General features: G+C 42.9%; 4 protein-coding genes and 1 long non-coding RNA gene across 18 annotated transcripts in view; 2 read left to right on the top strand and 3 right to left on the bottom strand.

Moving 5' to 3' along the window:
• LOC143143032 (uncharacterized) overlaps positions 1 to 2,183 on the bottom strand; it is a 2,366-nt gene extending 183 nt beyond the window's left edge. The window contains exons 1-2 of the long non-coding RNA XR_012990998.1: positions 1,015 to 2,183; positions 10 to 923 (exon numbers count right to left, since the gene is read on the bottom strand). This is a non-coding gene — a long non-coding RNA (uncharacterized LOC143143032). The remainder of the gene's footprint in view (positions 1 to 9; positions 924 to 1,014) is intronic.
• Positions 1 to 5,684, top strand: part of LOC143154860 (uncharacterized) — a 14,997-nt gene extending 9,313 nt beyond the window's left edge. Inside the window, exon 4 of the mRNA XM_076326880.1 lies at positions 5,550 to 5,684. The gene's annotated coding sequence lies outside the window, so the exon portion shown is untranslated. The remainder of the gene's footprint in view (positions 1 to 5,549) is intronic.
• On the top strand, positions 5,129 to 24,279 carry Traf4 (TNF receptor associated factor 4). Of its 6 annotated transcripts, none has more exons than XM_076327159.1 (6): positions 5,129 to 5,702; positions 20,729 to 20,833; positions 21,421 to 21,582; positions 22,271 to 22,588; positions 22,693 to 22,953; positions 23,043 to 24,279. In XM_076327159.1, the coding sequence occupies exons 1-6, from the start codon at positions 5,529 to 5,531 to the stop codon at positions 23,394 to 23,396; spliced, it is 1,374 nt and encodes a 457-aa protein (XP_076183274.1). In that variant the 5' UTR covers positions 5,129 to 5,528; the 3' UTR covers positions 23,397 to 24,279. The 6 variants fall into 6 exon arrangements, with proteins under 6 accessions (XP_076183274.1, XP_076183275.1, XP_076183277.1 ...); XM_076327160.1 differs by lacking the exon at positions 5,129 to 5,702 and adding an exon at positions 14,331 to 14,585; XM_076327162.1 differs by lacking the exon at positions 5,129 to 5,702 and adding an exon at positions 15,497 to 15,610.
• LOC143154993 (uncharacterized) lies at positions 5,412 to 8,126 on the bottom strand. 3 transcript variants are annotated; one of them, XR_012994302.1, is made up of 3 exons: positions 7,372 to 8,126; positions 6,547 to 6,763; positions 5,412 to 6,246 (listed from the first exon to the last, which is right to left on the bottom strand). XR_012994302.1 is itself a non-coding variant. In XM_076327174.1 (3 exons), exons 1-3 carry the CDS (start codon positions 7,449 to 7,451, stop codon positions 6,200 to 6,202), a joined length of 228 nt encoding a protein of 75 aa, XP_076183289.1. In that variant the 5' UTR covers positions 7,452 to 8,126; the 3' UTR covers positions 5,412 to 6,199. The 3 variants fall into 3 exon arrangements, 1 of the variants encoding a protein (XP_076183289.1); XM_076327174.1 differs by having other exon boundaries at positions 6,663 to 6,763; XR_012994301.1 differs by lacking the exon at positions 5,412 to 6,246 and having other exon boundaries at positions 6,317 to 6,763.
• LOC143154992 (uncharacterized) lies at positions 9,560 to 18,777 on the bottom strand. 7 transcript variants are annotated; one of them, XM_076327173.1, is made up of 13 exons: positions 18,631 to 18,777; positions 17,498 to 18,544; positions 17,276 to 17,419; positions 16,630 to 17,203; positions 15,649 to 16,550; positions 15,194 to 15,566; positions 14,764 to 15,089; positions 14,301 to 14,661; positions 13,867 to 14,096; positions 13,056 to 13,236; positions 12,253 to 12,762; positions 10,924 to 11,616; positions 9,560 to 10,845 (listed from the first exon to the last, which is right to left on the bottom strand). In XM_076327173.1, the coding sequence occupies exons 12-13, from the start codon at positions 10,997 to 10,999 to the stop codon at positions 10,670 to 10,672; spliced, it is 252 nt and encodes an 83-aa protein (XP_076183288.1). In that variant the 5' UTR covers positions 11,000 to 11,616; positions 12,253 to 12,762; positions 13,056 to 13,236; positions 13,867 to 14,096; positions 14,301 to 14,661; positions 14,764 to 15,089; positions 15,194 to 15,566; positions 15,649 to 16,550; positions 16,630 to 17,203; positions 17,276 to 17,419; positions 17,498 to 18,544; positions 18,631 to 18,777; the 3' UTR covers positions 9,560 to 10,669. The 7 variants fall into 7 exon arrangements, 1 of the variants encoding a protein (XP_076183288.1); XR_012994295.1 differs by lacking the exons at positions 9,560 to 10,845; positions 10,924 to 11,616 and having other exon boundaries at positions 11,677 to 12,762; positions 15,649 to 16,190; positions 16,257 to 16,550; XR_012994297.1 differs by lacking the exons at positions 9,560 to 10,845; positions 10,924 to 11,616 and having other exon boundaries at positions 11,677 to 12,762; positions 15,649 to 16,177; positions 16,257 to 16,550.

Here is a 24,279-nt window from a genome sequence, read left to right as displayed (position 1 = left end):
AAATCTCACCAATGGTGTCCAAATCCTGTCAAAACTTTCTGGATGGGATACATAGCCACGTGGATCCAGAAAGATTACCCTCACTTTGCTAATAATAGATTGCAATCTCTAACAGTAAGAATGCAAATCGCAACGCGGAGGAATGCTTTTGTGCATCTATTGGTATTCAAATCCTGCCAAAAGTTTCTGGATGGGATACGTGGCCACGCGTATCCAAGACCACGAGATTACCCCCACCTTGCAGCAAAGGGGAGCAGATGTACACGTGGCGCAGGAAGTTTAGTTTTACACGAGGAGCAGCTGACCGACGTGCGCATTCCTCCTCGAGGAGAGGCGAGGATGGTCTCGGTGGTTGGCTTCGAAAGGGGGATGATTGCTCGGCTCGGAGCCAGCTCCGTTCAGCCTAGATACACCCACATGTTCGCGAGGGTACGGAAACGAAGGGGGCCCCCTTTGAAGAACAGCCCATTAAAGTGCTGTGGGCACATTCATTTCCTCTACGGTTTCATTCCACGTTTCGAAGGATATACATCGAGCACGAAACGCACCGCGTTTATACGCTCCGCGAACGTATCATTTTTTATAATTACGGCTCAATTACTGTTGTTCACATTGAAGATATCCTTCGGTATTTCTTATTTCACCGAACTTTTAGCCGATTTTAAGCGTTTCTTCTCATCTCGAAACGATCTTCGCATTGAAGATATCCATTCCTTCGATATTTCTCATTTCACCGAACTTTAGCCGATTTTAATCGTTTCTTCTCATCTCGAAACGATCACCGATTGTCCATTTCCAATATATCGTTAGATCACACTCTTTACAACTCTTACGTCAAGCGTATACTCCAATTTTAACACTCCTTCGATCCTCCACCGTGTAAATTTTATTTACTCGAACTTGAACGACCATCGTAAAAATTCCTATAAAAAGACACATGGAAATTTTCTCGGTGAAGCTTCTCTAGTATTTTTGCCCATTAAATCGGTAACAGAAGATCAATGTTCGAGGTACCTTTAACATCAATAACTTTCACAGTGGACGCTATAAAATTCTGCAACGTCAACTCCAGTCTCCCCGAGATTCTCATACAGGAGGACGTTGATGAGAGGGTTGAATTCGCTGGGCGGTTTTCACGAGCTTTTCGGAAACGTTGAAACGAGAAGCCAGGAACGCGAAACAGAAGTTGAGACACGAGAACGAGGTGATGGCGCACGAGGAGAAGGTGGCAGAGGAGGAAGAGGAGGCAGAAAAGCTGGCGGTCAGATTGTGAGCAAGGGAGGAGGGTTGCAGCTGCTGTGACAGCTGCAGACTTCCCAATATTATTCCCCGGCCGCTCCTATCCTCCGAATGGTGGTCCCTCCGTCGCCTTTCCAGGTGCTCCTCACACCGGCGCCTCGAAAAATCCTTCTTTGTTCCCTACGGTGAGCACGGAACCGCTCTCCGCGCGATACGTCGCTTCGAATATCGATCCAGGGTGAGCTCCATCGATTTCGAGTGTCCCGGGGGAGCGTTTGTTTCGATAAACGTTCCTACTCGAATAAATGTTAAACTTGGACGGGACCATCTGCCGCGTCGACGGCCCGAAGAGTCGAGAAACGAACGGAAAATAAAAAGAAAAAGAAAAATTAAAAAGGAAGAATGACGTTCGCTCGTCTCGATTTTCTTCTAATCGGAGATCCATTATCCTCGTCCACGGTGCCACAGCCTTGCACCGTAAAAAGCGCGCCAGTGCGCCACAATTATTGCGTAACCGTCAACTTATTCAGGTCAGCCGCTCGACCTTTCCCCAGTATCTACCTGTGCCGGATGCAAAACTGGACTGAACGTCAGGAGACTGCATGCCAGGCTTACGCGGTGAACGTAATTGCGATTGCACGATGGAAAATCGCGGTTCACGGATTTCGCGATGGAATCCATGGAAAACCCGGAAGTCACGGGAGAGATCTACGAATCGATGATGATAGAACCGTCCGCGGGACGTCGCGGAAGATTCGAACATCGAGGCCGTTGATCGACCGTGCCCTCGACGAGCTTCCCGTTTGTTAATTATACGGATTACGTTCGATTACTCCGATACAGTTCCGTCTGGGTCACGTCTATTCCTCGTTCATTGGATCGATTCGGGGGTGACACTGATGAGAGGGCGGTTTCCAAGGGCCCTACTGTTTCCCATTAGTGGAGGGGTGGGAGGGTGGGTTAGCCGTGGCGGCGCATACGGTGTCGATAAGCCGTGACTAAGGGACGTGTTTGGAAATCGGAGAGACTGGTTATTAAGGATATCGGATCCCTTGACACGAGAAACGTTACGCACCAATTACAGTAGCGTGCGATACTCTATCGCAAAACTGGCCTGAATCGTGCCGATAGAAAACGAGTACGAGTTGCAGCTGCGATCGGCTGGCTGGCTGTCTTCTTTCGCGATGAACGATGCATACGCGACCCGTGGATACGCGATTCTTTCGTAACGATCGGGATTAACCATTCGAGCGTGCCCCGAGTTCCCGAACGGTAGCGTTTCGCGATATAAAAAAAAGAGAGAGAGAAACGAAGACAAGGTGTTCTAAAAATCCGTAAGGTGGGATGGATTTCCGAGCAAAGAGATCCGCGACGCGCGCAGTTGGGCCCGAGGGGAGAAGATTTTGATCTACAGGGCGAAGAGGGGAGATACACCTGCCCGTCGTATAAAAAGGTTCGAAAAGGTGCGCGATCGTGAATAACAGGCCTGTAAAATTGCAGTACGTCTTCAGAGAAATTAATACGACCTGACCTGGCCGCACCTGTTGCAATGTTTGAATAAAAGGATACCGAAACGTGTTTCGGGAATATCGATTCCCGTCACTGGGACACGTAGACGGGCACATTTTGCAAGAATTAATTTATATTAGATTCGGTGCGTGGACGGAACCGACGTTAACCGAACGACGAGAACAATAAAGACCGTACCGCGTTAATGATGCATTGTTAACCGGAAACAATGCGATTTACGGTACTAAACGATCGATGGTTTTAAAACCATAGGAATCGCTTGGTACCTAAGCTGAGCTTAGGTATTTCCGACATAACGCGTAATAACACCGATCGTCCTCTAACAACCGTTACGGTACGTGTTCGCCGGATTACATTGTGCGTCCTGGGTACCGCAATTCCTCGAAGTTAAGGGTTCACGGGAGACGAACCACGAATATTCGCGGGAACATATGTCGAGCCAATTAACATCGACTGGTAGCGATTCGGTGGTGGGGGAAGGTGGCCCGAATTCGACACGACCCGCCCTGAAAGCAGCGAACGAAATTTAGAACAGACACACCCCGTGGAGAAGGGTGGTGGACAATGGATGGCGGCTTATCTGGACGCGCGAGGAAGAATTTCGGGTGCCGGGGAGCGAAAGAAATGGAAACCGGGAAACGGGAACAGATGGTGTGAACTCTTACCCATGCGGGCCATGGTGAATTAAAAATTCAAATTGTTCCGTGAAGGGTTTAACCTCGAGTATTCCGAACGTCACGGTACCGACCGTGAGGTCTGATTGATCATTCGGAAATTCGAAAGGTTTAAATTTAAAAACAAATTGCACAAATACTCTCGTGCAATTTTTCTTTTTTTTTATCCGAAAGCTGAACGAAATATCGTAAACGCATCGTCAACGTCGATGACATCCGTTAAAAAAAATTTCAGACAAACGCCTATTGCGGACAATCGGGTCCAACGCGTTTAAAGACCAGTGCCTTTCATTTTACCCCCACTTGGGCGATAGATGCTTAAAATAGCCCTAGAAATTCCTAGGAATTCTTTTTCGTGTAACGACCTCAAGGTCAGGTTCGCAACAGCACATAACTGTACCCCACCTTCGCGCGGCACTTGCAATTGGGCTACAGTTACGTCGGCTTACCTATTTACCTGTTTCTTATTTCGTTTGGCGCGACGATGGTGTAAATACTGCCGCGAGCCTTTCCGTCGTACGACAAAAACATCGTCGGGACGGCCCGATTTTCGATCGTCCCGTGAGACGGTGTCTCGCGAAGATCGAAGGCGGTGGTTTCGCGGATGTTCCTTGGTAGAACGCCGGTACCGGTTGGTGTAGCTGGTCAGAAGGCTCGATTCCGGGCTGGTGGGGGGAAGGTCGAAGAAGGCCGCAGCTGGCTAGATCCTGTCCGCGTACATACAACTGAACGCGGCTGAATGTAAGGAACATGCCTCGCCAATCGGGCCTCACAATGTCGTTTTCCTCCCCACCATCGTCGCGGACCTGCAGTTGGCAACACGAGTGTCTTTGCCGATCACCCGTCGCACCGAGCGGTCAAATTCTTTGTCTCCGAAAGGGTGCCAGTAAAAGTACTGCTTTGATACACGCCCGCTCCGACTACCTGCGCCGATCAGTTCACCGATAATCCTGATTAGTCGTTAGATTGCCTACCGTAACGCGAACCGTGTAGGCGCAGGTAAATTTCGAACCATATTTACGAGAAATTTACGTTCTTATCCTGCGTATTCGTTCCGCCACATTTAGGAAAGGAATCTATGCTGCAACATATAGAATATTCGCTACATTATCTATATACTGGGTAAAATATACGGGCGATATTTTTTTTAATATTTACCGAAACTGCACGTTGATTGCTCGAGACGATCGAGAAATACGTTTCCCGTTTATTCGCGGTTCGGTTGTAAAAGTGATTTTTATGGTTCGTTTCGTTAAATCGATTCGATCGTTTTCGTGGAACCTCGAGCGATTTCTAAACCGCGATCCGTGAAGTCAGGAGTCGACCGTACTTGTGCCACATATCCGATAATCTCTTTCACACGTTCCTTCATTCACCGTCTCTCCCTGGTCGCTGTCCTCGTCCCTCCGATGCCTTGGAACTCTTCATTCCTCTTCGTTCCCTTCGTTCACTCGAAGGAAGAGAGTCGAGGAGCAACAAGGCAACTCCCTTGCAGTGAGGATATTTCAGAAAATTATATCTTCGTCGCGGCTCTTCGCACGGGACCGTCGATCGTACTGTCCCGTTCCCTCCCGTTACGCGAACCACCCCGTTGGCCATTTTCCGTGCGTCTGTCCTCGTCGAGTGCGCGTAGCCTGTCGCTTTCTATCGAACCCACCAATCAGCGCGCTTGGTCCAGCGGGCATGACGCGACCGTTCCGTAGAGAGAACCGACCGACTGGACTGCGAACAGTCTGTCAGTAAACTTCGTGGCGTGCGTTTGGCTGGCGCGCGTGCGACTTGAGTGTTTCCATGCGTGTCACGATACGAATACATGCCAGCCGATCTCTTGAACGCTTATTAATATTTATAAGCGGCCGGTTAACGCTCTAAAGTGAATTCGTATCTCGAGAGCAGAAGATCGGGTACAGGATTCGCGTAAAACAAATGCTGACATCGTTCGTATCGGTTTCGTTAAATAATCGCGAGTGTTGAACACCGATTTCCTCCGGCACCTTCCCTGTTAACACACGCATATACACATATATCGCGTATTGTCGGTGAAATTTGAAACAAAAAAAAACGAAAGAAGGAAAAAAAGAAAAGATGGTGCGTGGTTTGTCGCAGTGGACGAAAACCTTGAGCTTCCCCGCGAGAGTGTCCCCCCAGAGGCCTGCCAAGGAGTCCAAGGGGTTTCATGTGAGTCCCAGTGCTAGCCCTACGTCGCCACCCAGCCCGATCAACGACAACATGGACAAGGCGCCGATTATTACCGACGAGGTTAGACCATCTGCTTTTGTTTTTATTTCTATAAGACGTTTCCACAATGTTTATTTACGGCGATAGTATTTGTAAATTCTCTCTCCGTGGTATTGAATTCGAATTGACTTGAATGGAATTGGCTTTTTCGCGATCCATTGTTCCGTATACTATGCGATTCAGTGACGTCCAAATTTTAAATATTGTCACGGAAAATAATTGTCCTCACGTTTCGTTCAATTTGCAAACAATTCGCATTCGGCATACCAGCGTGCAAGGCAGGTCATTCCACGAATATACTGGAGTAGAGTTTCGAGTTTATCGTCGTACGTGTTTCAGATAACGGTCTGTTGCTATACGCTTCAACCAGCTACGGTTAATCGCTGGTTACGCGTTTCGGTTCTCCCCATCTGTGTACCTTACGCGTCCTCACACGATTGTTTACTTTCACATTGTCGATTGTGTGCACCGGGATAGAAAGAAGAAGACTTCTCGAAAGACAAGGTGCACGATTAATCTTAATTAATTCCGCATAGACTCATCCTCGATGAAAATTTACTTTCAACTGGAAAAAGTAAGAATTGTTAGTTTCGATCGTCGCCACGTATACCCGTTTATTGTATTCGTAACAGCCCTTCACATGTGCGTAACGTAATATTCATGCGAATAAAGAGAAACCGCAGAATGGGGGAAATCTATTATTGGATAAAACGGAAACGGAGGGTTACGTTTCGATATCGTTTACAACGAGACCATTCATAATTCTACCGTATCGTAACGTTGTTGGCACGGATTTCATTCTACGAATGCGCCCCTGTTAAGTACCATTGCATATTGGCTCTTATCGATGTAAATACGTACGTACGTGGCTATCGAACCGTGAGCACTCTTGTGACTGACAGCACAAAACATTCTATAAATCTTGAACACCGAAAGAGGGTTTCCCTGTCCTTCTTCAGAAACATTCAATGTATACCATACCTAAACGATTTCTTTGTTTGCCTCGTCTTCCACTCGTCTTTTGTTCCATTGCGTTGTATACAATTTCTAAAAATCTGTTCCACGTGCTATTGGTTCTCTGCCTGCAAAAATTAATCAATAGTTATTTCTTTTAGTTACATTTTTTACAACGATGATAAAGCTCTAAATAATCCAGACGTTGTTTTTTGACGATCTTTGTGTAGGTCCTCTCGGCCCGTATTGCAATACCAGGTTTTTGTGGTACGTCGTTCTGCTAAAAGAATAACGGCGACAGAAAAAGTCACGTCGCCATGGTTACGTGACAAGACGCGACACCCAGATGTTCCGACGAGACCGTGAACATAACCAAACCGTTCACTTGTTTGCCCATCGCGTGTTTTCCGAAGAAAGAATTTCTAATCGCGTCGACGGACCGCGTGATTTATGCCACGACAGCCGGTAACGTACTTTCAAAATGTTCTCGATACGGACCTTTGAAACTCGACTTCACTCGTAGGGTCGGTCGTTCGTCCCTTTATTATCGATTGCATACCGCGACTATTACCAATCGAGGCGTGTAACGATCGATCCTCAACTCGAGTTTCATGTAATCGTCGCATACGAGTATTACCAACATTCGTTGAATTTTCTAACCAATGAATCTACATTTTTCCCCGTATCGATCGTGCATTTTTCACACACGCTTCCTTATACATGCATTCATACGTACCTATTTTTTCCGTTAACGATGTTTGTACGTTCATTTAGTCGCGTGCTCTTGTGTATTGAAAGTAAATCGAACTTATTCATAAGTTAATGAAGTAGGGGTCGTTGGAAGTCTCTTGATACTGTCATCGTAATTTCCCCCGTTGTATTACCGGCGTACTTTGGGGAATCGAGTTCGTCTCTTTTTGCGGTCGATTTCATCGTCGCGGCCCCCTTGACGTCGCGTTGCCAACACACGTGCGCCACGTTTACGATTCCCTTTGTGCGAACACGTTTAAAAACGGGGAGCAGACAGTGACTGGTGGTCGGTAGTGCCAAGTTTCTGCAGGGTCGTCCGGGAGGAGGGTGGAGGGGGTTCGTTTGTGTAAACACAGCCTCTGGGAAGATGACAATGGTGCGACTGCAGACGGTTGGCGGCACGTGCCCCGGCATGAAAGCGACATCTCCCTCTGCAAACGAATTCGAACTACCGACGTTTCGTACCGTGTCGAACGCGACTGGTTTTCAAAACAATAATTAAAGCCCGTGTTGGCGATTGTCACAGAGTCTTATTCATCACCGGAAGTCTGTTACGAATTATACTTCGAGCGAAATACTTCTAGCGTTAAATTTGAAGAGAGATTGTATCTCTGTAGCTGACGAAACGATTCAAGGAATTCCACGGGGGTATATCCGAATGAGATGAAACTCGAAACCCTTGTTTCGGGTCTCGAAAGCGGTAGTCGATGCCGACTAACGGACAAAAAGAAAGGTACCCTTGTACCTAACTTACATCGTTCTGTTCGCTCATGCTTCGTTTAATTTCATAATTTACCAATATCTCTTCTACCTACCGTACATGGTTCTCTACCGGGAGAAAAAGGATTCCGTTTACCGAGAACGTATATGGACCAGTTTCGAGCATTAGGAACGGTTGATGAACAAACCGGAGAAAGCGAGGTTAACCCAAGTTTATCAACTATTCGAATTAGAAGTATATACACAGGAAACGAAACTTCGATATAAAATAAGTAACCGATTTGAATACACCGCGTACATGTGGAACGTTAAAGTAGTACACAAGGTAACAGCAGCAGCCGCAAGACACTTGTTCTCGTTACCATGTCGCGAGTAAAGCGGGACCGAAAGATGACTACTTTGGTCGGCCCGATTTTCACGAGACGACAAGTCGTAACTTTTACTTAACACGTCGAGGTCCCTGGTTGGACGAAATTGTCGGGGCACAGAAATCCCGTGGTAATGGGCAAAAGTTAACCCCCTCGTAACAGAAACGCTGGACTCGCGGTTAAAGATGTCGAGGTGTTCTCCGGGTATATAAAATAAACCGTCGACGAGAGCCGCCGGTGTCGGGTGAGGATGGTGGGGGCAAGAAAAGGACGCGATGAGGACTGGTCCAAAGGCGGGGAAAGGCGACGGCGGAAGCGTGGGAACCGAGCGTAACAGATGGCCTCGGCTGCTTCCGAACACGCTCGGCCTCCTTCGTGCACCTCCGTGGCACCGACTCTGCTTTCCGTTCTCGCGGGTTTCGCGGCCTATGTATCGATGCAACTCGATTCTCGCGAAAAATAGATTCGTTAACCCTTTGCACCCTACGTCCATTCACCCGTCGTAACTCTATCCTATTCAATTTCAACCGCCAATTAAAAACAAAATTCTTCGACCTGCATATGTACTCCACTTTTCGTTGTCCATGAAAGTAAATTTGAAAGTGTTCTCGCAACATTTCTGGGAAGTATCGTAGGACGAATTGCACAGTTAAAGCTGATCTCGACGAAAGAATCCAAGTTCACAAGTTATGTTGTAACACTTTTATCGTCGCATGTGCGAAAAACAGATGTTTAAACGGCACAGAGAAACAGGGTTGTATAATTGACTTACAAAGCGTACCGTTCGATTGGGATCAGGGAATAGGTTAAGAGGGTAACGATGCAAAACAAAAAGTGCAATCGGATATACTGCGTGTCGATGCATACGTGCTCTAGTGAGCAACCTTAGCACTTAACCCGGTTGTGCATCGGTAAGGCCTCAGGAATCGTCCAGACACACTTTAGTAGATTTTAGGGGCAATCGTAAAATTGTGTTAGCGGTTAAATCTGGACGTTTCAGAAGTCGAGACGTTATTTCGTATGCAATTTTATTTATTGATGAACGTGGTAAAAACCGGTGATAAACTTTTATTTATACTTGTTTGACTATCATCGACAGTTTATCAGTTCGAACATTCGAGGATTCTACTTTGTAAATTTTCTTGCAACGAAAATAAATTTGTCAAGGTTAAGCAAATTTCAATGATAACCGTGCCCGTGCGTCGAGATTCTATTTCAAATGCTACGGTATGATAGAAATATTTTTCCCAACGCGTACGAGGTCGCCGACATTCCAGAGAATTTAATCAGACAATCGCGAAAGTTCTGCGAAATTGAAGATGACAATGTTACAGGAAATTGTCACAGGAAGTGTCGCGGCCTCTCACGGGTGCATAATCTTCAGGAAATAGCACGCATACTCGGGGACCGTTGTCATTTTGGTTCAGTTTATCTGTTCACCGCGCAGGGGTTCTCTGTCGTGTCAGAGCGACCAGCCAGTCCACTACACGGTAAACTCGGTGTTACCTTCGTACAAAGAAGAAAGTATACTTGAAAAAATCTCGTTCTCTTTGATGTCCGTATTTCGGGCAACCATCAAATATATTACGAACGCATATTGCACAGAGTCTGGCGCCACTGTGAAAGTGGGACTCGTCCAGTATGAAAAGCGAATCGCGTAGTGAACCACCATCGTTCTGTGTTTATTCAACGGTTCAGTCGCACGGTTTAACGGGAAAACAAGTGTTACTTTTGTTCTTTGGCTTGTACCTCGAATCGAAGCAGTCGAGAACGAGAGGGTTTTCTTACCGAAGGATGCTTGTCCTGTTCGATCCGTTTGAGAATAAATAAATAAATTACCGTCCATTGCTACGAGGCACGAGCACACAACGAATACGCGTCTCGTAACCAATTCGTGAATGCGAGCATAAAACTTTTCCCCACTTCGCACTTTCTGGTTGTGTTTGGTCACGTGCTGCGCAATACGGGTGCGCATACACGATATTGTTCGATGCAGCCGGTTGAACGTAACTATGACTAATAATTCCATAGCCATTTGCATCGTTCGACGGTATTTATAGCAGAAATGTATTTTATATTCGCAACATAGAGCCGTCGATAATACAATCGGTGAGCATTCACTTCGTACGCAGCGCGTGTCAAATACAGTCGGGGCGGCGTGAAACGGGGGAAAGTTTTCCCAAGTTCATGAATTTTTCATACATTTATCGGATGAACGTGTCTTAAAAACGATATACAACAATTTAATTGTACCTGCGTTCGTTTTAATGATAATTCTTTTCCCGCGTAGGAATTACAAGATAGGATCTGTGTCAGTAACTTTAGAACGTAGCTATTGTCTGTCAGACGCATCTCTAGAATCCATAGAAGATCTGTAATCGGTACGATGAAAAAGATCAACGTAAAGAAATCCCTCGGAATAAGAGTACCACGATCGAATAAATACTAACTTGTTTCGAGAAATTTGTATCGTACGAATCGTCGTCGTTCGGAGACTCGAATAATACAGATACTCCGCTCTTCCATTTATCGACAATGTCTCGCTCAAATAATTAATCCCGCGTGGTATTCCTCAAAGTATCACCAAATTAGCTGTCGGTGAGTTAAGAGCCGGAGCTTTTTAGTTAGCTCTTATTAAGCTACGCGCGTTAGTCACTTGTGACCCCCGTTCAGGAATGCGAGATAACGCGGATGGTTACAAGCCGTGGTAATTACGGCGTGTTAATTTAAAAGCGGACCCCGTCCCCCTTCTCATAGAGGCCACCGCCTTCATCGCGGGCCGGAAGTCCTGCGGTGTTTGGTGTTCCTCCTCTGCGCATTGTTCCGAGCGCATTCCGTTGTAATGAACTTCTCGTTCTGCTCGCCTTCAGAAATAGGTGGTGCGACAGTAATCGCGATAGAAATTGCATTCAACAGGGCTCGGCAAATACGAGCTCGGGCGCAGTTGCGCGTTCGTTTCCGGGTACTTCGAGGATACTCGACGGTTCGAGTAACTCGGTATTGCAGAAGATTTCCGTAATGTTACGCTCGTAACTCCATTCAATTGGCAAAAATGAATTCTTCCTTGCGATAAGTGCAGGGCTGTATTTGAGTTAATTTATTATGCACTTACATGTGTATGGAAGTGTATCCATGGTTTATATCTGTACATAAAAATGAATTCATTCTAGTAAATATCAAACAGTATTTATACACGTATTACATTTGCATATATAAATACATAATAAATTGAACCAAATATTGTCTTGCGTTTATTACAGAGAAGAATTCTTTTTATGTATTTATATATTATACAGTCTTCTGTTGAGTAACTGATTATCAGTGGGTCACCGTACATCACTTTCTCAATGTTTTTGTTTCCTTAATGGTTATTTGCTCTCATGGATTAAAGATTGCATTATTTATCGGCACGAGAATTCGGGTACAGTAAGATTTGGAAAACACAATATTTATTTTGTCCGATGGTTAGGGGAGGGGTCAGTCGGTAAACATCGGTAATGGAAAATCTAATATTAGATCAGCGACAGTAGTCAATGTTAGTAGCGACTGTTATCTCATTTGCTTATTTACGTAACGATTCGAGCAGCCTTTGATATCTGTAACGCGGCCGCGTTAACGAGAAGCATATACATATATATATATATATATATATATATATGTATTTGTTTTCGTGTCCGAGATTGCGCATAAGACAATAATTACGTCCTCGGCGTGAAATTACAGAAGAGACGGTCGTGACACGGACGATTGAGATTTTGAAGTTCGTAGATTTTTCTTACTCGATAAGATAGGACGAAGGCGCGCGGACGAGATAAAAAGGCTATCGGTGGTATTTTTACTTGGAATTCTCTCGTTCGAGGTTTCTTCTAAAACAGCTGGATACACGACGATACGAACTATATTCGATACTTGGTTCGATACAAGTCGAAAATGCAACTCGTTGCGATAAATGCTTCCCTTCCACCGCATGGTCTTCCGGATGCGATTCGTAAAACTCGATCCAAATTATTCATCGTTGTCGTATTGTATTTAAATGTTTATTGTCTTCGCGGAAAAGCATTTCGATGGTATCGTCGAGAGAAATTAATATTTCTCCGCGTGGATTGCTCTCGGGTGGGTTTAAAAGGTGCTCAACTGCTGGAACGTGTACCGCTTGAAATTAAAATGCGCTGAGTGATATTCTAGTTCCTCCGTTCACGGTCGTGAACCCTGAAACCTCAGAGTCCCACGTTGTAGCCTTTACCTTGAACGAGAGGGGAACAAAAAATTTCTTCGAGACAACGTCCTCCCTAAAAAATAAAAGAGGAAAGCAATTTTTTTTCATGGGTATACTTTGATTGGTAAATCGAGTCCAAACAAATTTTATTTAAAAGTATTTCTTCTCACGCGTATTTTAATTTCACTCGATACACGAACTTTGCAATTCTCGGCTCGTCGTTTATCAACCCCGCCCATTTATCGCTCGTTGTTATCCGATAAAGTTGGAATTTCTTATTTGTAAATTTTTCAGTATTTGATCCTAGTTACGATCAACGAAAAGAATGTGGTCTCGTGTGAAATTCATAGGTCATGGGTGAATTACCTGGAAATCGCTCAATGGCGTCCCACGACGAGTAATTTATGGGATTCGAAGTCTTCCCGTTCTCCGAGCGAACCCCGTCCGCAGGACTATGCGCGCATGTAACCGACAGGAAGTTTTCCTTTCGCACGCGATCATCCTGCCTTTCTCGACGCGGATCGCGATCAACCTCCGCCGAACGTAACTGCAACGAAAAAAACTTTGAGATCGACGAAAGAAACCGTAATTTCTGATCGTTCTTGCACGTTCCGTGGTCACGAAGGAGGTAATACTTCGTAATCAAACGGTATCTTTTTAGCGTTGCAACGAACATTAACGAGGAAAAAAAAGGGAAACAACTTATTCTCCTCCTTTCGCCATTTTGTCATACCTTGGCGAAGTGTACGTGAATCTCGAATTTTGCAAAGAATTTACTCGACGCAACGTGCAAGTCGATCGAAAATATAACTCGAGAAACGAAATTTTCATCAACGGTAGAACGATTCGCCATATTGGAAAATCTGAGCGGTAATCAATCCGGGAGAAAAATTTGAAACGAATTTTTGAAGAAATGTCGTTAGAAATTCAAAAATTCGATCGAAACGATTCTCGTCACGGATCAACGAGCGCAGCGTATGGTAATTGTTGGCCATCGACTTGTCAAGGTCGCGTGGTTCCAACCGCGACGAAAAAATTCGTCCGTTGGAGATTCGAGTGTGTAACCGTCACGTTCGTGCATCGCTAATGTCGGCGGAGAATTTTTCGAATATTTGATTCGCTCGTCAAACGGCTTTCCGTTTCATTAAAATACTGTGGATTCCCGGCTGATCGTTACCTCGACGTTTTTTTTTCTTCAAAAGAACAATATGTTTCCACCATGGTTAATCGAACGCGTTAGGAAAGATCGTCTCGAATAGAATCGATAAAACAAATCTCATTCGGATAAGTCGTATCGGTTATAAATAATGGCAAACAAAAATATATTTTCCAAAGGTTCCTGGGTGACTCTCATCTCTTCTTTGAATTTTGAGCGGACCTGGCGCTGCATTTTTGTCCAAACGAATACTGAAAAAGAGAACAAACTCCGTATAAGAAATAAATCCGTTCGTATACGTTATAATTAATATTTCAACGATTTAGCGTGAAATATTCAAGAAATCGCGTGTCAACAAAATTCATCGATAAGCTAATCGGCGCCATGTTAGTTAGACGCATCCAAACATACGAGTTAATGTTACTTCGTTCCACTGTTTCTGGTTCAGCACTTACACGGACTGGTTTAGAATCGGTGTTCCCGTTTCCTTTCAAGTTTTCGCGGCGATCGCCTAGGTTTAGAGAATTCCAAGTGACACCACGTAGCGCAGAGATCACCATCGTCCTCGAGCATAAGTGGAACGTACGCGAAGATCGTGTCCGTTATTTCGCCGTGACGTCACGACGACTTGTAACCGCTGTAACAGCACCGGAGAGCCGACACGTGATGTCAGCTTCTTCGCGATGCTCGATGGCAGTATTCTAATTCGGCAGACCTGACGGTACACGCATTTGGTAAAGGTACATCGAGAAACATGGACGTTCAAGTCGTTCATAATTTCTCGCGAACCGATGTTATCCGGTACGGGTTTAACGACTGAAAAAAAATTTCAGATTCTGGTAACATAGAGGAATTCAATTCTAACATAAAGAAAATTTCTTATAAAAAATCTCAGAAATATTCTTCTGTATTTTATACTCTGTAGCATCTGAAGACTAAGCGAGGTCAACGAATACCAGTATTCTTTCCGAAGCTTTTAAACGAGTCGTGAATCCGATTTTTGGGCAGCGAGTTCCTTACTAGGTCAGCGCCAAATATTTTGACCGTTGAAGGTCACTTCTTCGGTTGCGAGTGACGTAACGAAGTACCTCTTCTCTTACGGTATCGTTACACGTTTCTTCTACCGTACTTCTGTGTCGTTTCCCTTTGTACGATTTTCTTTCCATATAATAATTTCATACCTTTACGTTTTCCTTTGTGTTCCCAGAACACACGAAGAAGCGACTCGTTCGTTGTACGCTCTTCTGCACAATAAGAGATAACCGGGAGTAATTCGGTCGAAACGCGAAATCGAACTATTGCACGATCTTTGATCTCTCGACGAGCATCGTCGAACTTTCGAACTTACATAACTATGCTTTCGGTAATATGATTTTCCGTTGGTTATAGCACTTATAGCCTCCCGAGAGAGAAAGCACGGTCTCGTTTCGACGGTATTACGGAACTTGCGCAAGGCGGGATCGTTGCCCCCACCGGTTTAATTGGACGCTCTTTGTTTTAATTAATTCGTGGCCCGTGTGTTTCTTTCAATTGTTCCGTACGCCTGTTTGAACTCCGCGCGGCACATGCTCCGCGAATTCATGGATGGTGCATAACAGTATCGTTATTGTGCTAATGAAACGTTAGTTGCGAAGTTCATTGCTAAGTAATTAAGGGAACAATCAATTTATCATGTCTCGTGTAACGACACTGAATGAAAGAGTACTCCGTGGTAATGCTACCTAGAGAACAACAACGGTAACATTTGTAATTTTGTTCGTAAAAGGTTAGTGAAAATTATTTAAATAGACGAGAAATTTCTACCATTTCTTTTATCAAAGCTAACATCTTCGATCGTAGAAATAATTAAATATTTTAAATAAATCGTTAATAATATTCTTTTTTCTTCTTCAATTACGATGAAAGAAAATATTCCGTTTAAAGCGTACAAAATGACCTTGGAGCGACTTTCCAAATTCGTACAACGCTTTCCAAATACAACGTACTTCACTGCGTTCACACGTTCTTCATTTTCGAAGAAAAAGTCTCGAAACGAAACGAGGAACTCCAAGGGAGTCGAGCGGGATCAAGACTCGATCGCGACCAGTGCAAGTGTATTTTTTATTCCCGGGGATCGTGGCGCGGTCGGTGTTCTTATTTTTCGCTCGTTTTTTTGTCCCTCCTCTTCTTCTTCGCAATCTCGAAACTGAAGAGGTAGGTCTGTCTCTTCCATTCCCGGCGGTGTTTATATCTCGCCGGCAGCGGCTGGTTGCGTTAGGTTCCTCGACCTTGCCGGTCGTGCAGGTTTCAACTCGCAGGCACCACCAGACGTCTCCGTGTATACCGGGTGTACCTGTGTGGAAATACTTGACACGAAAGTGGACACTCGTCTGCACGCCTCGCGGCCGCGTGGTGTCTTTAAGGAAACCCACCTCTTCTCCTCGTCCTCGATCCTTCGAACACGCTTGGGAGTTTTGCTCTTCTCGGATGTTGGACCAATTATTCGGCCTAACTGGGAAACATCGACGTTTCTTCTGCACGATGCTTTCACGTTTCCCAGAAGTTGTTAAAACGTTAACCATTCCAGGCAAAGAAAACGATGAGAGATTTATCAGAATTTTCAGGACCTATTTATTGTTCCATATTTTGCAAATACTCGTCGAGGAAAACTGCCAATATTGGTGTCTTTTAACCGCTTCGTTGTCGATTTTTTTTTGCCAGTAGATCTAAAAAATATAACGTTTTCTTATTTCACTTCTCGAAGCGTGTAAAAACATTTTCAGAAATAAATACGAAAGTATTTACTTTGAATGTTATATTCCACCTTTTATTTTATTATCTATGTTTATTTATCCGGTGATACCCGAGTTGGCTTGGGTGTGGCTACGAAGTAAATTCAATTTCGAAATTAAGGATTATCGTTCCTGATCAAAAGCTTAGTGACGATCGATAGAGATATGTAACCAAACGCGAGATTCTTGAATGTTTACAAAAATCTACCGACGACTGCCCATCGACACTCCTTTTATTGACTTGGTGTACGAACGCACAAACTACGGTGGAATTTTTTTAGTCAGTTTATCAGAATGTGCAGTTTCGCGCAGACGGCTGCCATAATCAATCAGTTAAGAGGGTTTGAAGGAACAGTGGGTCGTTTAACCACGCCCTATCACTTGAGGGTTAATGGAGCGATATTTCTACCAAGTATTTAGTTGTATACACTGCTCACAATAGACGGTCGCCTACTCAAACGACTCTATCGCTGGGACTGAAAATAGCTCCACGGATAATACTTTAACCCTTTTCGCTACGATTTATTTGCAAATGGTCGTACCCATAAATGAAATTTAATGTTTCCTCGGTTTCATATAAACGGCGCCTAAGATCGATATAACTCTATTTACATTCTAATCTTATAATCTCCTGTAATCAAAATACTTTGATACTTTACATTTCCTGACGAGTAGAATAATATTTATTACAGCATGGGAAGATTTCCTTTCGACTAAAAGTGTTAATCCGTTCTGTAGTATTTCATTAGGCCCGCCAAATTATCCACAACATCTCGACAGTGTATCTTTCAAGCAAACATGATCTACTTGGAGAAAAGAATTGATCGCGTTATTTAAATAGCAATATATATTACGCGCATATTAACAACGTTAATAATTACCTCAACATTATGGTCCGTGTTGCCGGAGAATAAACTTGTTCGGGATCCTCCCATCATTTACGAAACATCTCCCGTCTCCATCTTTCGAGCGAACATGGTCTACTTGGTACAACTCGATCTCTCTCGCATTATTTGAATAAACGTATCAATAACGATAATAATTACAAGTAGCATTGTAACACGCGTATCTCGTCGAGGAATAAACTTGTTCGTGTAGATCCTCCGATCATTTGATACGGTGTATCTTTAGCCTCCATCGTTGAAGTATGAACTTACTGTGTACTCAAAGCCAAGACTCGATTGGTATTATTGTACTCGGCTGGCAATATATTGACCTGTCGCGTGCGTATTAATGGCAGCAATAATGATTTCCAAGCACGACGTGTAACGCTGTGAAATTTATTCCCGTTTTCGCCTCCCGCATGGTTTCTCAGTACGGGGCACCTCCTGCATCAGGGTTATTATTGAACTCGCTATTTCCGAAAACCGTCACGACTCCGCGGCCGTCGTACGCGTTCTTCCTGGAACCAGCAACGCGGCATGAAAATTCTAAAAGGATCGGAATGCCGTCTCCAACGAAGTCCGCGCGTGCCGCTCCTCCGCGGGGAAAGCTTCCTATAGGACAGATTTAGATTTATTAGAGAACGCCACGCCTTCGGGAACGTTTGTTTTCGTATTTATTCGTTAACCGTTTCATTGCTCCTCTACTTTCGAATAAATTGAATAACGATTCGGCGATCGCCATTTCTGTTATCTTTTAAACGCCATCACGACTTCCGAGATCTTGACCATTAACTTCTGAATTATTTGCGAACGTTTCGCTACTCTCGGCCGGTGCTTGAAACGGTTATAGAACTTTTTTAATAGGTTCCGTTGAAACGGAACTTATATAATAAAAGTTCTCGTGTTGCGAGTTCCGCTCAAAGCAAATAAATAATATATTCTTGTGCAACAGGAACAGATGTTTTCTTCGTCGATTGGCAAAAAAAGATTCTCTCCGTTTAGAAAGTTATTCGGCTGTTGTTTTTCGCAAATTTATTTTGCAATCTGAAAGAGATAAAAAAAGATGAAATTTATTTTACACGTACGTATGTATATAAGTGAAACAAACGCAGTTTATTTTTTCCACTTACTTCGTATTTGTATGGTGAGTCAAAAATGTCTTCGTACACTGTGTGAATTTTCAATTCTTTAAGAAAAGCGCGAGTTACATTTATGAAATTCTTTGACAAGAAAACGCGAACAAATGCGCGAAGAAGAATGTCACACATACGCGCGTGAAAAAATCACAGTTGAATTAAACTGTGATATCAGCTTAATTCGAACTTGATGATATGCAGATTTTAATCTAGAATCTACATTTCATGAACTTCGAATTTACAGAGGCCTCGAACAACCGCAATTTTAAATTCCATTGGCAAAATGGTTGAATGGTAATACAAACCATGGGAACGCTTATCGTATGGTATCTTCTATTCAATTTAAATACTGCGTTAAAAGCGTATTACTATGCGAATTACCGAAGAGAAAAAAATGAACCTTCGGTCACATGGTAATGAATGATTACGTAACCGATTGCATTGTTCCAAAACCATTCCGAATTCACGAACCATTTATATGCATTCGTTGCATCCGGAGAAAGTTCAATTCGTGTGAACTAGACCTAGTGAACTTTATCAGTCGACAACTCGATAATTCCAGTCACTATCGTGCTGTTTCGAGTAGCCAGTTTTTCCTCTTCCGTTTGCTAATGTTACGACCGCCGTATTCCTGCTTTCATCTTGTCGCACTGTCGCAAAAAAAAATATGATCGTTCAAGCGTAACCAGGTCCGTAAATTTAAGAGAAAAGTTTTCCTATTCGCTAAAATCGTACACCAAGAACGAAACTCGAGTCGTCATCGTGATTCGAAGTTGACGCGCTGAGCGTGCAACAAAACTCGCAATGTGACCTTAATTCATGGTGCAACCACGGATGTTATTCTACGTCGAGAAGTAAATATAAAATAAAATATTCTCCTTCTTTGTTTCCGAAAAACCTCGAATCTCTATCCAGAGACACCATATTGAACACATTGAGGATGCTCGGTTGTAAGTAACGACGAGATCGAAACCTGTTCCAATGCATTGATATCTTTACGTTCGAAACTATAGTATTTTCGTATCTATCTAATCGATACTAAACCAACGATCACACATTTCGATACCGGTTTGATGCCAGAAACACGATACCTGCGAATTGATATGTATCGGATTTAGTGGATACGTCAACGGATCAGTCCTATCGTTGCGAGATTCGATCACGTGTATTGCAAGCATCTACAAAGAATGCCTCTGAGCGATGTTCTCGATCTAAGAGAAATCATTTCGTCAGTAAATGTAATATGCAATCATCGCCAATAGTAAAACAATTTTTGAACATTCTAATCGCTGAATCTTAATAACTCGTAATCGCTAAATTCCATTCAAATCCTGATCAAAGTAACTTTTTCCAAAAACTCTGATCGTTAGATCTAAATTCCATCCAGAGACATTCTCATCAGATTGTTAGTACGCATGGTGGTTTATCGAGAGATATCTAGAAGCAACTATTTTTAAACATTCTAATCGCTATATCTAAATTCCATTCAAAGTCTGACCAAAATAACTCTCTCTACAAATTTTGATCGTTAGATCTAAATTCCATTCAGTGGTATTCTCTCCAGGTCTACGGTATAGGTGGTATTTTTTCACGAGAAACCACCCGGTATGCGTTGTTGCCATACCTTCCGATATACGGGCATCAGAGAAAATTAATTATCATATATTATATCGTGGATGTCTCAGAATACCAAACGAATTGTTTGTTGGACCGCCGCGGAGCCCTGTCGTGGACATACCTGCCCGGTAACGACTACCTGTTACCCAATTAATTGCTACCCACGTTCTAAGAGGCCCAGTTCTAGCCGATCGTGGCGCGAATGGTGGGGAAACGATTCGTCTCCGCTCCAGGAACTTGACGACAATCGTTCGTCGACTACCTCGTTAGCTGCGAAATTTCGTCGGTTCTCTCGTTGATGATCGTCATTCAGTTACGCTGATAAGCCACGTTTTTCCATTCACGCGCACCGGTACACGGCATAAATCATTGATGTTTCCTTCGGCGGATCTGTCGCGATAGGCAGCAGTTCTTCGCGCTTTTTGTCTGGGAAAACGACAGTCGATAAGATCTTCGTCTCCTTTGTGTGTTCCAGAATTTCCAGGACTTGGAAGCAGAAAAGGCAATAATGGGCTCCATTGTGTACTGCATACATCAAAAGGACGGCTGCAAGTGGTCGGACGAACTTAGAAAGCTGAAGGTGAATATTGTAATTCTACTCTATAAACAGTGAAAACAATGGTCTTTGGTAATTAATTGATGTTGGTAATTAGTTGAGTAACTGTTCAAAATAGTTGAAAGATCATCTATCGTAGACACTTACCGCTCGGTAAGGTATAGTTGTTTGGTTCGATATAGTGTCCCATTTAAGTCCATAAATAGATGTTTTAGAAAGTGCGTTGAATTAATAGAAAACGTAGCGGGGTTCAAAGATTTACCGTCATTACAATTCCACAAAATAATTAGTAAGCGTGTTGAGGACGCTTCAAGGTCGATTGAGTTTTTTTTTTTTTTTTTTAATGTAATTACATTCCTTGTATTATGGGATAAAAATCTTTTTCGAGACAAGTTCCCATCGCGCAAGATCGTTCGAGATTACAAAGACACGATGAAATAATGCGGCCTTGACATGCCCCGGACGGATACACCTACTGATTCTTTTCTCTGTGAAATTCAGATAGTTTTGACATTAGCCCTCGTCCAGAGTTTGTAAACACTTTACACAAATAAAATAAATGGATATTTAGTAGTCGGTTACATTGCAATAATTGCATCGTTCCGTTTTAGGCTCACCTGAATACCTGCAAGCACGATGCAGTGCCCTGCAACAATAAATGCGGCGCAATGATTCCGCGTGTACTCATGGAGGACCATTTGAAGTACACTTGCGCTCAGCGACGAGCTCGCTGCGACTTCTGTGCCAAAGAATTCACCGGTCACACGCTCGAGGTAACTGCTCCTGCATTAATTAGAGAACCACGATCGAGTGCCAGCTATTAACTGTACAATTGAGAACGGGAAGAAGGAAAAGCGTATAAACGAAAGGAAAATATTTTGGATTTTCCGAATACCAGATTGCTGTGACAATTATTGCGGGTTTTCACGTAAAATATATTAATCATTACCTTCAATTTGTAACGAACGAGTAGTCACGATATTAACAAGTTTGAAGTTTTTGTACTGACTGTATCGTAAAGAGCACACCAACGATGGTCCTTAATCCCCTTATCTTGTTAATATCTTGAAGTATCTTCAAGTTAAAGTGGATTCTAGCTTTGATTTGAACTTTCAACGTCGTCGGTGACTTCAAGCATTAATTAAAAATAATGAGAAGTTGCTGTAATGGTCAGATAATACACATCTGAATATTCAAATTAAAAGTGATGACATCAAATTACTTTAAAACTGTTAGAGGATTTTTACCATCTCTTTGCCTAAATCAGACAACTCTACTAGTTTGCATAATAAATATGTAGCTGCAGTTTTATGATAACAAACCTACAACAATTGCTGCTGCGATCCAGTAATTCAGTATTCTGGTACAACTTCTTCTCTTAATAATTTTGGTATAAAATTCATAAATACTTTGTAAATGTTTCCAATTTCGTTATCGATGTTTCTATTTATTTTATTGCAGAAACACACGGGTACATGTGGTTACGAGCCTCTCTACTGTGAGAACAAATGCGGCATGAAGGTGCAAAGAAGGCATCTCAGTCAGCACAAGTTGGGAGAGTGCGCGAAAAGACTGGTGGCTTGTCGTTACTGCAATAAAGAGTTCGTTTTCGACACGCTGGGTGCCCATCACGCCAAGTGTGGCCGTTTTCCGGTTGCTTGTCCTCATCGCTGTGAAACTGCCGTTCTACCGAGAGAAGACCTGGAAGTCCACTTGAAAGACCACTGCACCACACACCTTTTATCCTGTACTTTTAAGGATGCTGGTTGTCGTTTCAAGGTATGCTGATAAATGGTCTTAATTTCTGTTATATTGCATATCTTTCAGTTAACATACTCTTCATATTGTATATTACTATAACAGAATGTTGTTTTTTATTCCAGGGTAACAGATTCTCTTTGGACAAACACTTGGAGGAATCATCAAAGATGCACTTGAGCCTGATGTGCAGCGTTGTGACGAAGCAGCAGCATCAGATAACCAGCCTTAAATCCGCCATCAACAAATTGTCCTTAAATTATACGGGCACGCTTATATGGAAGATCACAGACTACAGTGCCAAAATGTCTGAGGCAAAAGCTAAGGAGGGTATGGAATTGATCAGCCCCCCCTTTTATACTAGTCAATATGGTTACAAGCTACAGGTATATGTTTTAATTAATATTTGGTACCTGAATTTTTAAATAAATCCCTGATGTACAGTTGCGTTGACAAACATTATTGATCATTTTAGGCATCGGTTTTCTTAAATGGAAACGGCACCGGTGAAGGAAGTCACATTTCAATATACATAAAGATACTTCCCGGGGAATACGATGCTCTGTTGCGATGGCCATTTTCTCACAGCGTGTCTTTCACCATATTCGATCAAACGGTGGTCGCGGAGAAGGCGTGCAATATCGTCGAAAGCTTTATACCGGATCCTACATGGAAAAACTTCCAAAGGCCCAGCCGCGAGCCTGATTCCCTTGGCTTCGGCTTTCCCAGATTCGTTTCTCACGAAATGGTCAAAAAACGGCACTTCGTTAAAGATAATACTATGTTTATTCGGGTAAAAGTCGATCCTAGTAAAATCGTGGCCGTTTAAATGAACGGTTTAACCGTTTCCCAATTTTGTACCATATTAACTTCGACCTACTATCGTTTCACGTAACACAATTAATATCGTTACGTTACATGTAAAAAACTTCGATGTGGTTGTTACGCATTTCTTATGTTAAACGTAATGTCAGTCCAGTAAATGATTAACGATAACCGTATTTATTAACGTCGGCCGTGTACTTGGTGTGATAGTGCAAAGTACTTTACATACAGGACACATGGTACTTACGTCGTTGCACTGACAGTATACCATAGTAAAATTGATTCAGGGTATCTCTGAAAATTTTATAAGATAATAGTAATTTTCTAAGAGGAAATTAAAATTCAATGGAAACTGTATAAAAGTGTTCATATCGCGTCCCGGAATTTGTATAAATTTTTGATAATATTAACTCTTATTAGTATCGTCAAACTGACATATCGATTACGGTTTCCAATTCTTCTTATCATTTGCTTTCCAATGTAAGTTTCCATTCCTCACAGCGTACAATGAACGTTTCGATTTACAGGCTTAACGACATATTCAAATTGTTCGAAATTAATAAATGAACAATCAATTCTTTGTTCAATATCGCAATTTTATTCCACTTTCATCAGTCAAGCAACGTTAAGTTTGTTGAAGCGATATACCTTTAAGAATTCAAATCAAAGATTATTAAAGGACTGTGTACTATAAGCTTAGGAAATGTAAATATTGTGAAAAAAGAGCGAGCAAGCGAGTAATTAGTCCAAGAGACATCTACCAATGTAAATACGCATTTGCTACATGTTAGTGATAATGAGAAATTGTGATTGAAATGCTAGTGACTGTATGTAATGATTTAAGAGTACGAAATAATAAAACTATTATATCATGTTCGTATATTGTA

Source organism: Ptiloglossa arizonensis, chromosome 2, assembly GCF_051014685.1.
Source record: "Ptiloglossa arizonensis isolate GNS036 chromosome 2, iyPtiAriz1_principal, whole genome shotgun sequence".
Lineage (NCBI taxonomy): Eukaryota > Metazoa > Arthropoda > Insecta > Hymenoptera > Colletidae > Ptiloglossa > Ptiloglossa arizonensis.
Note: the sequence above shows the minus strand (reverse complement) of the source record. Positions and strands in the feature narration are given on the sequence as shown.

Coding starts and splice junctions, on each gene's coding strand:
- Traf4 (XM_076327159.1), top strand. CDS start 5,529: ATGGTGCGTGGTTTGTCGCAGTGGACGAAAACCTTGAGCTTCCCCGCG. Junction 20,834..21,420: donor ACGAACTTAGAAAGCTGAAG/GTGAATATTGTA, acceptor GTTCCGTTTTAG/GCTCACCTGAATACCTGCAA. Junction 22,589..22,692: donor ATGCTGGTTGTCGTTTCAAG/GTATGCTGATAA, acceptor TTTTTATTCCAG/GGTAACAGATTCTCTTTGGA.
- LOC143154993 (XM_076327174.1), bottom strand. CDS start 7,451: ATGAATAAGTTCGATTTACTTTCAATACACAAGAGCACGCGACTAAAT. Junction 6,764..7,371: donor ATCGTTAACGGAAAAAATAG/GTACGTATGAAT, acceptor TAATTTTTGCAG/GCAGAGAACCAATAGCACGT. Junction 6,247..6,662: donor CAAACAAAGAAATCGTTTAG/GTATGGTATACA, acceptor TACTTTTTCCAG/TTGAAAGTAAATTTTCATCG.
- LOC143154992 (XM_076327173.1), bottom strand. CDS start 10,999: ATGGAAGAGCGGAGTATCTGTATTATTCGAGTCTCCGAACGACGACGA. Junction 10,846..10,923: donor ATACAAATTTCTCGAAACAA/GTTAGTATTTAT, acceptor TACCGATTACAG/ATCTTCTATGGATTCTAGAG.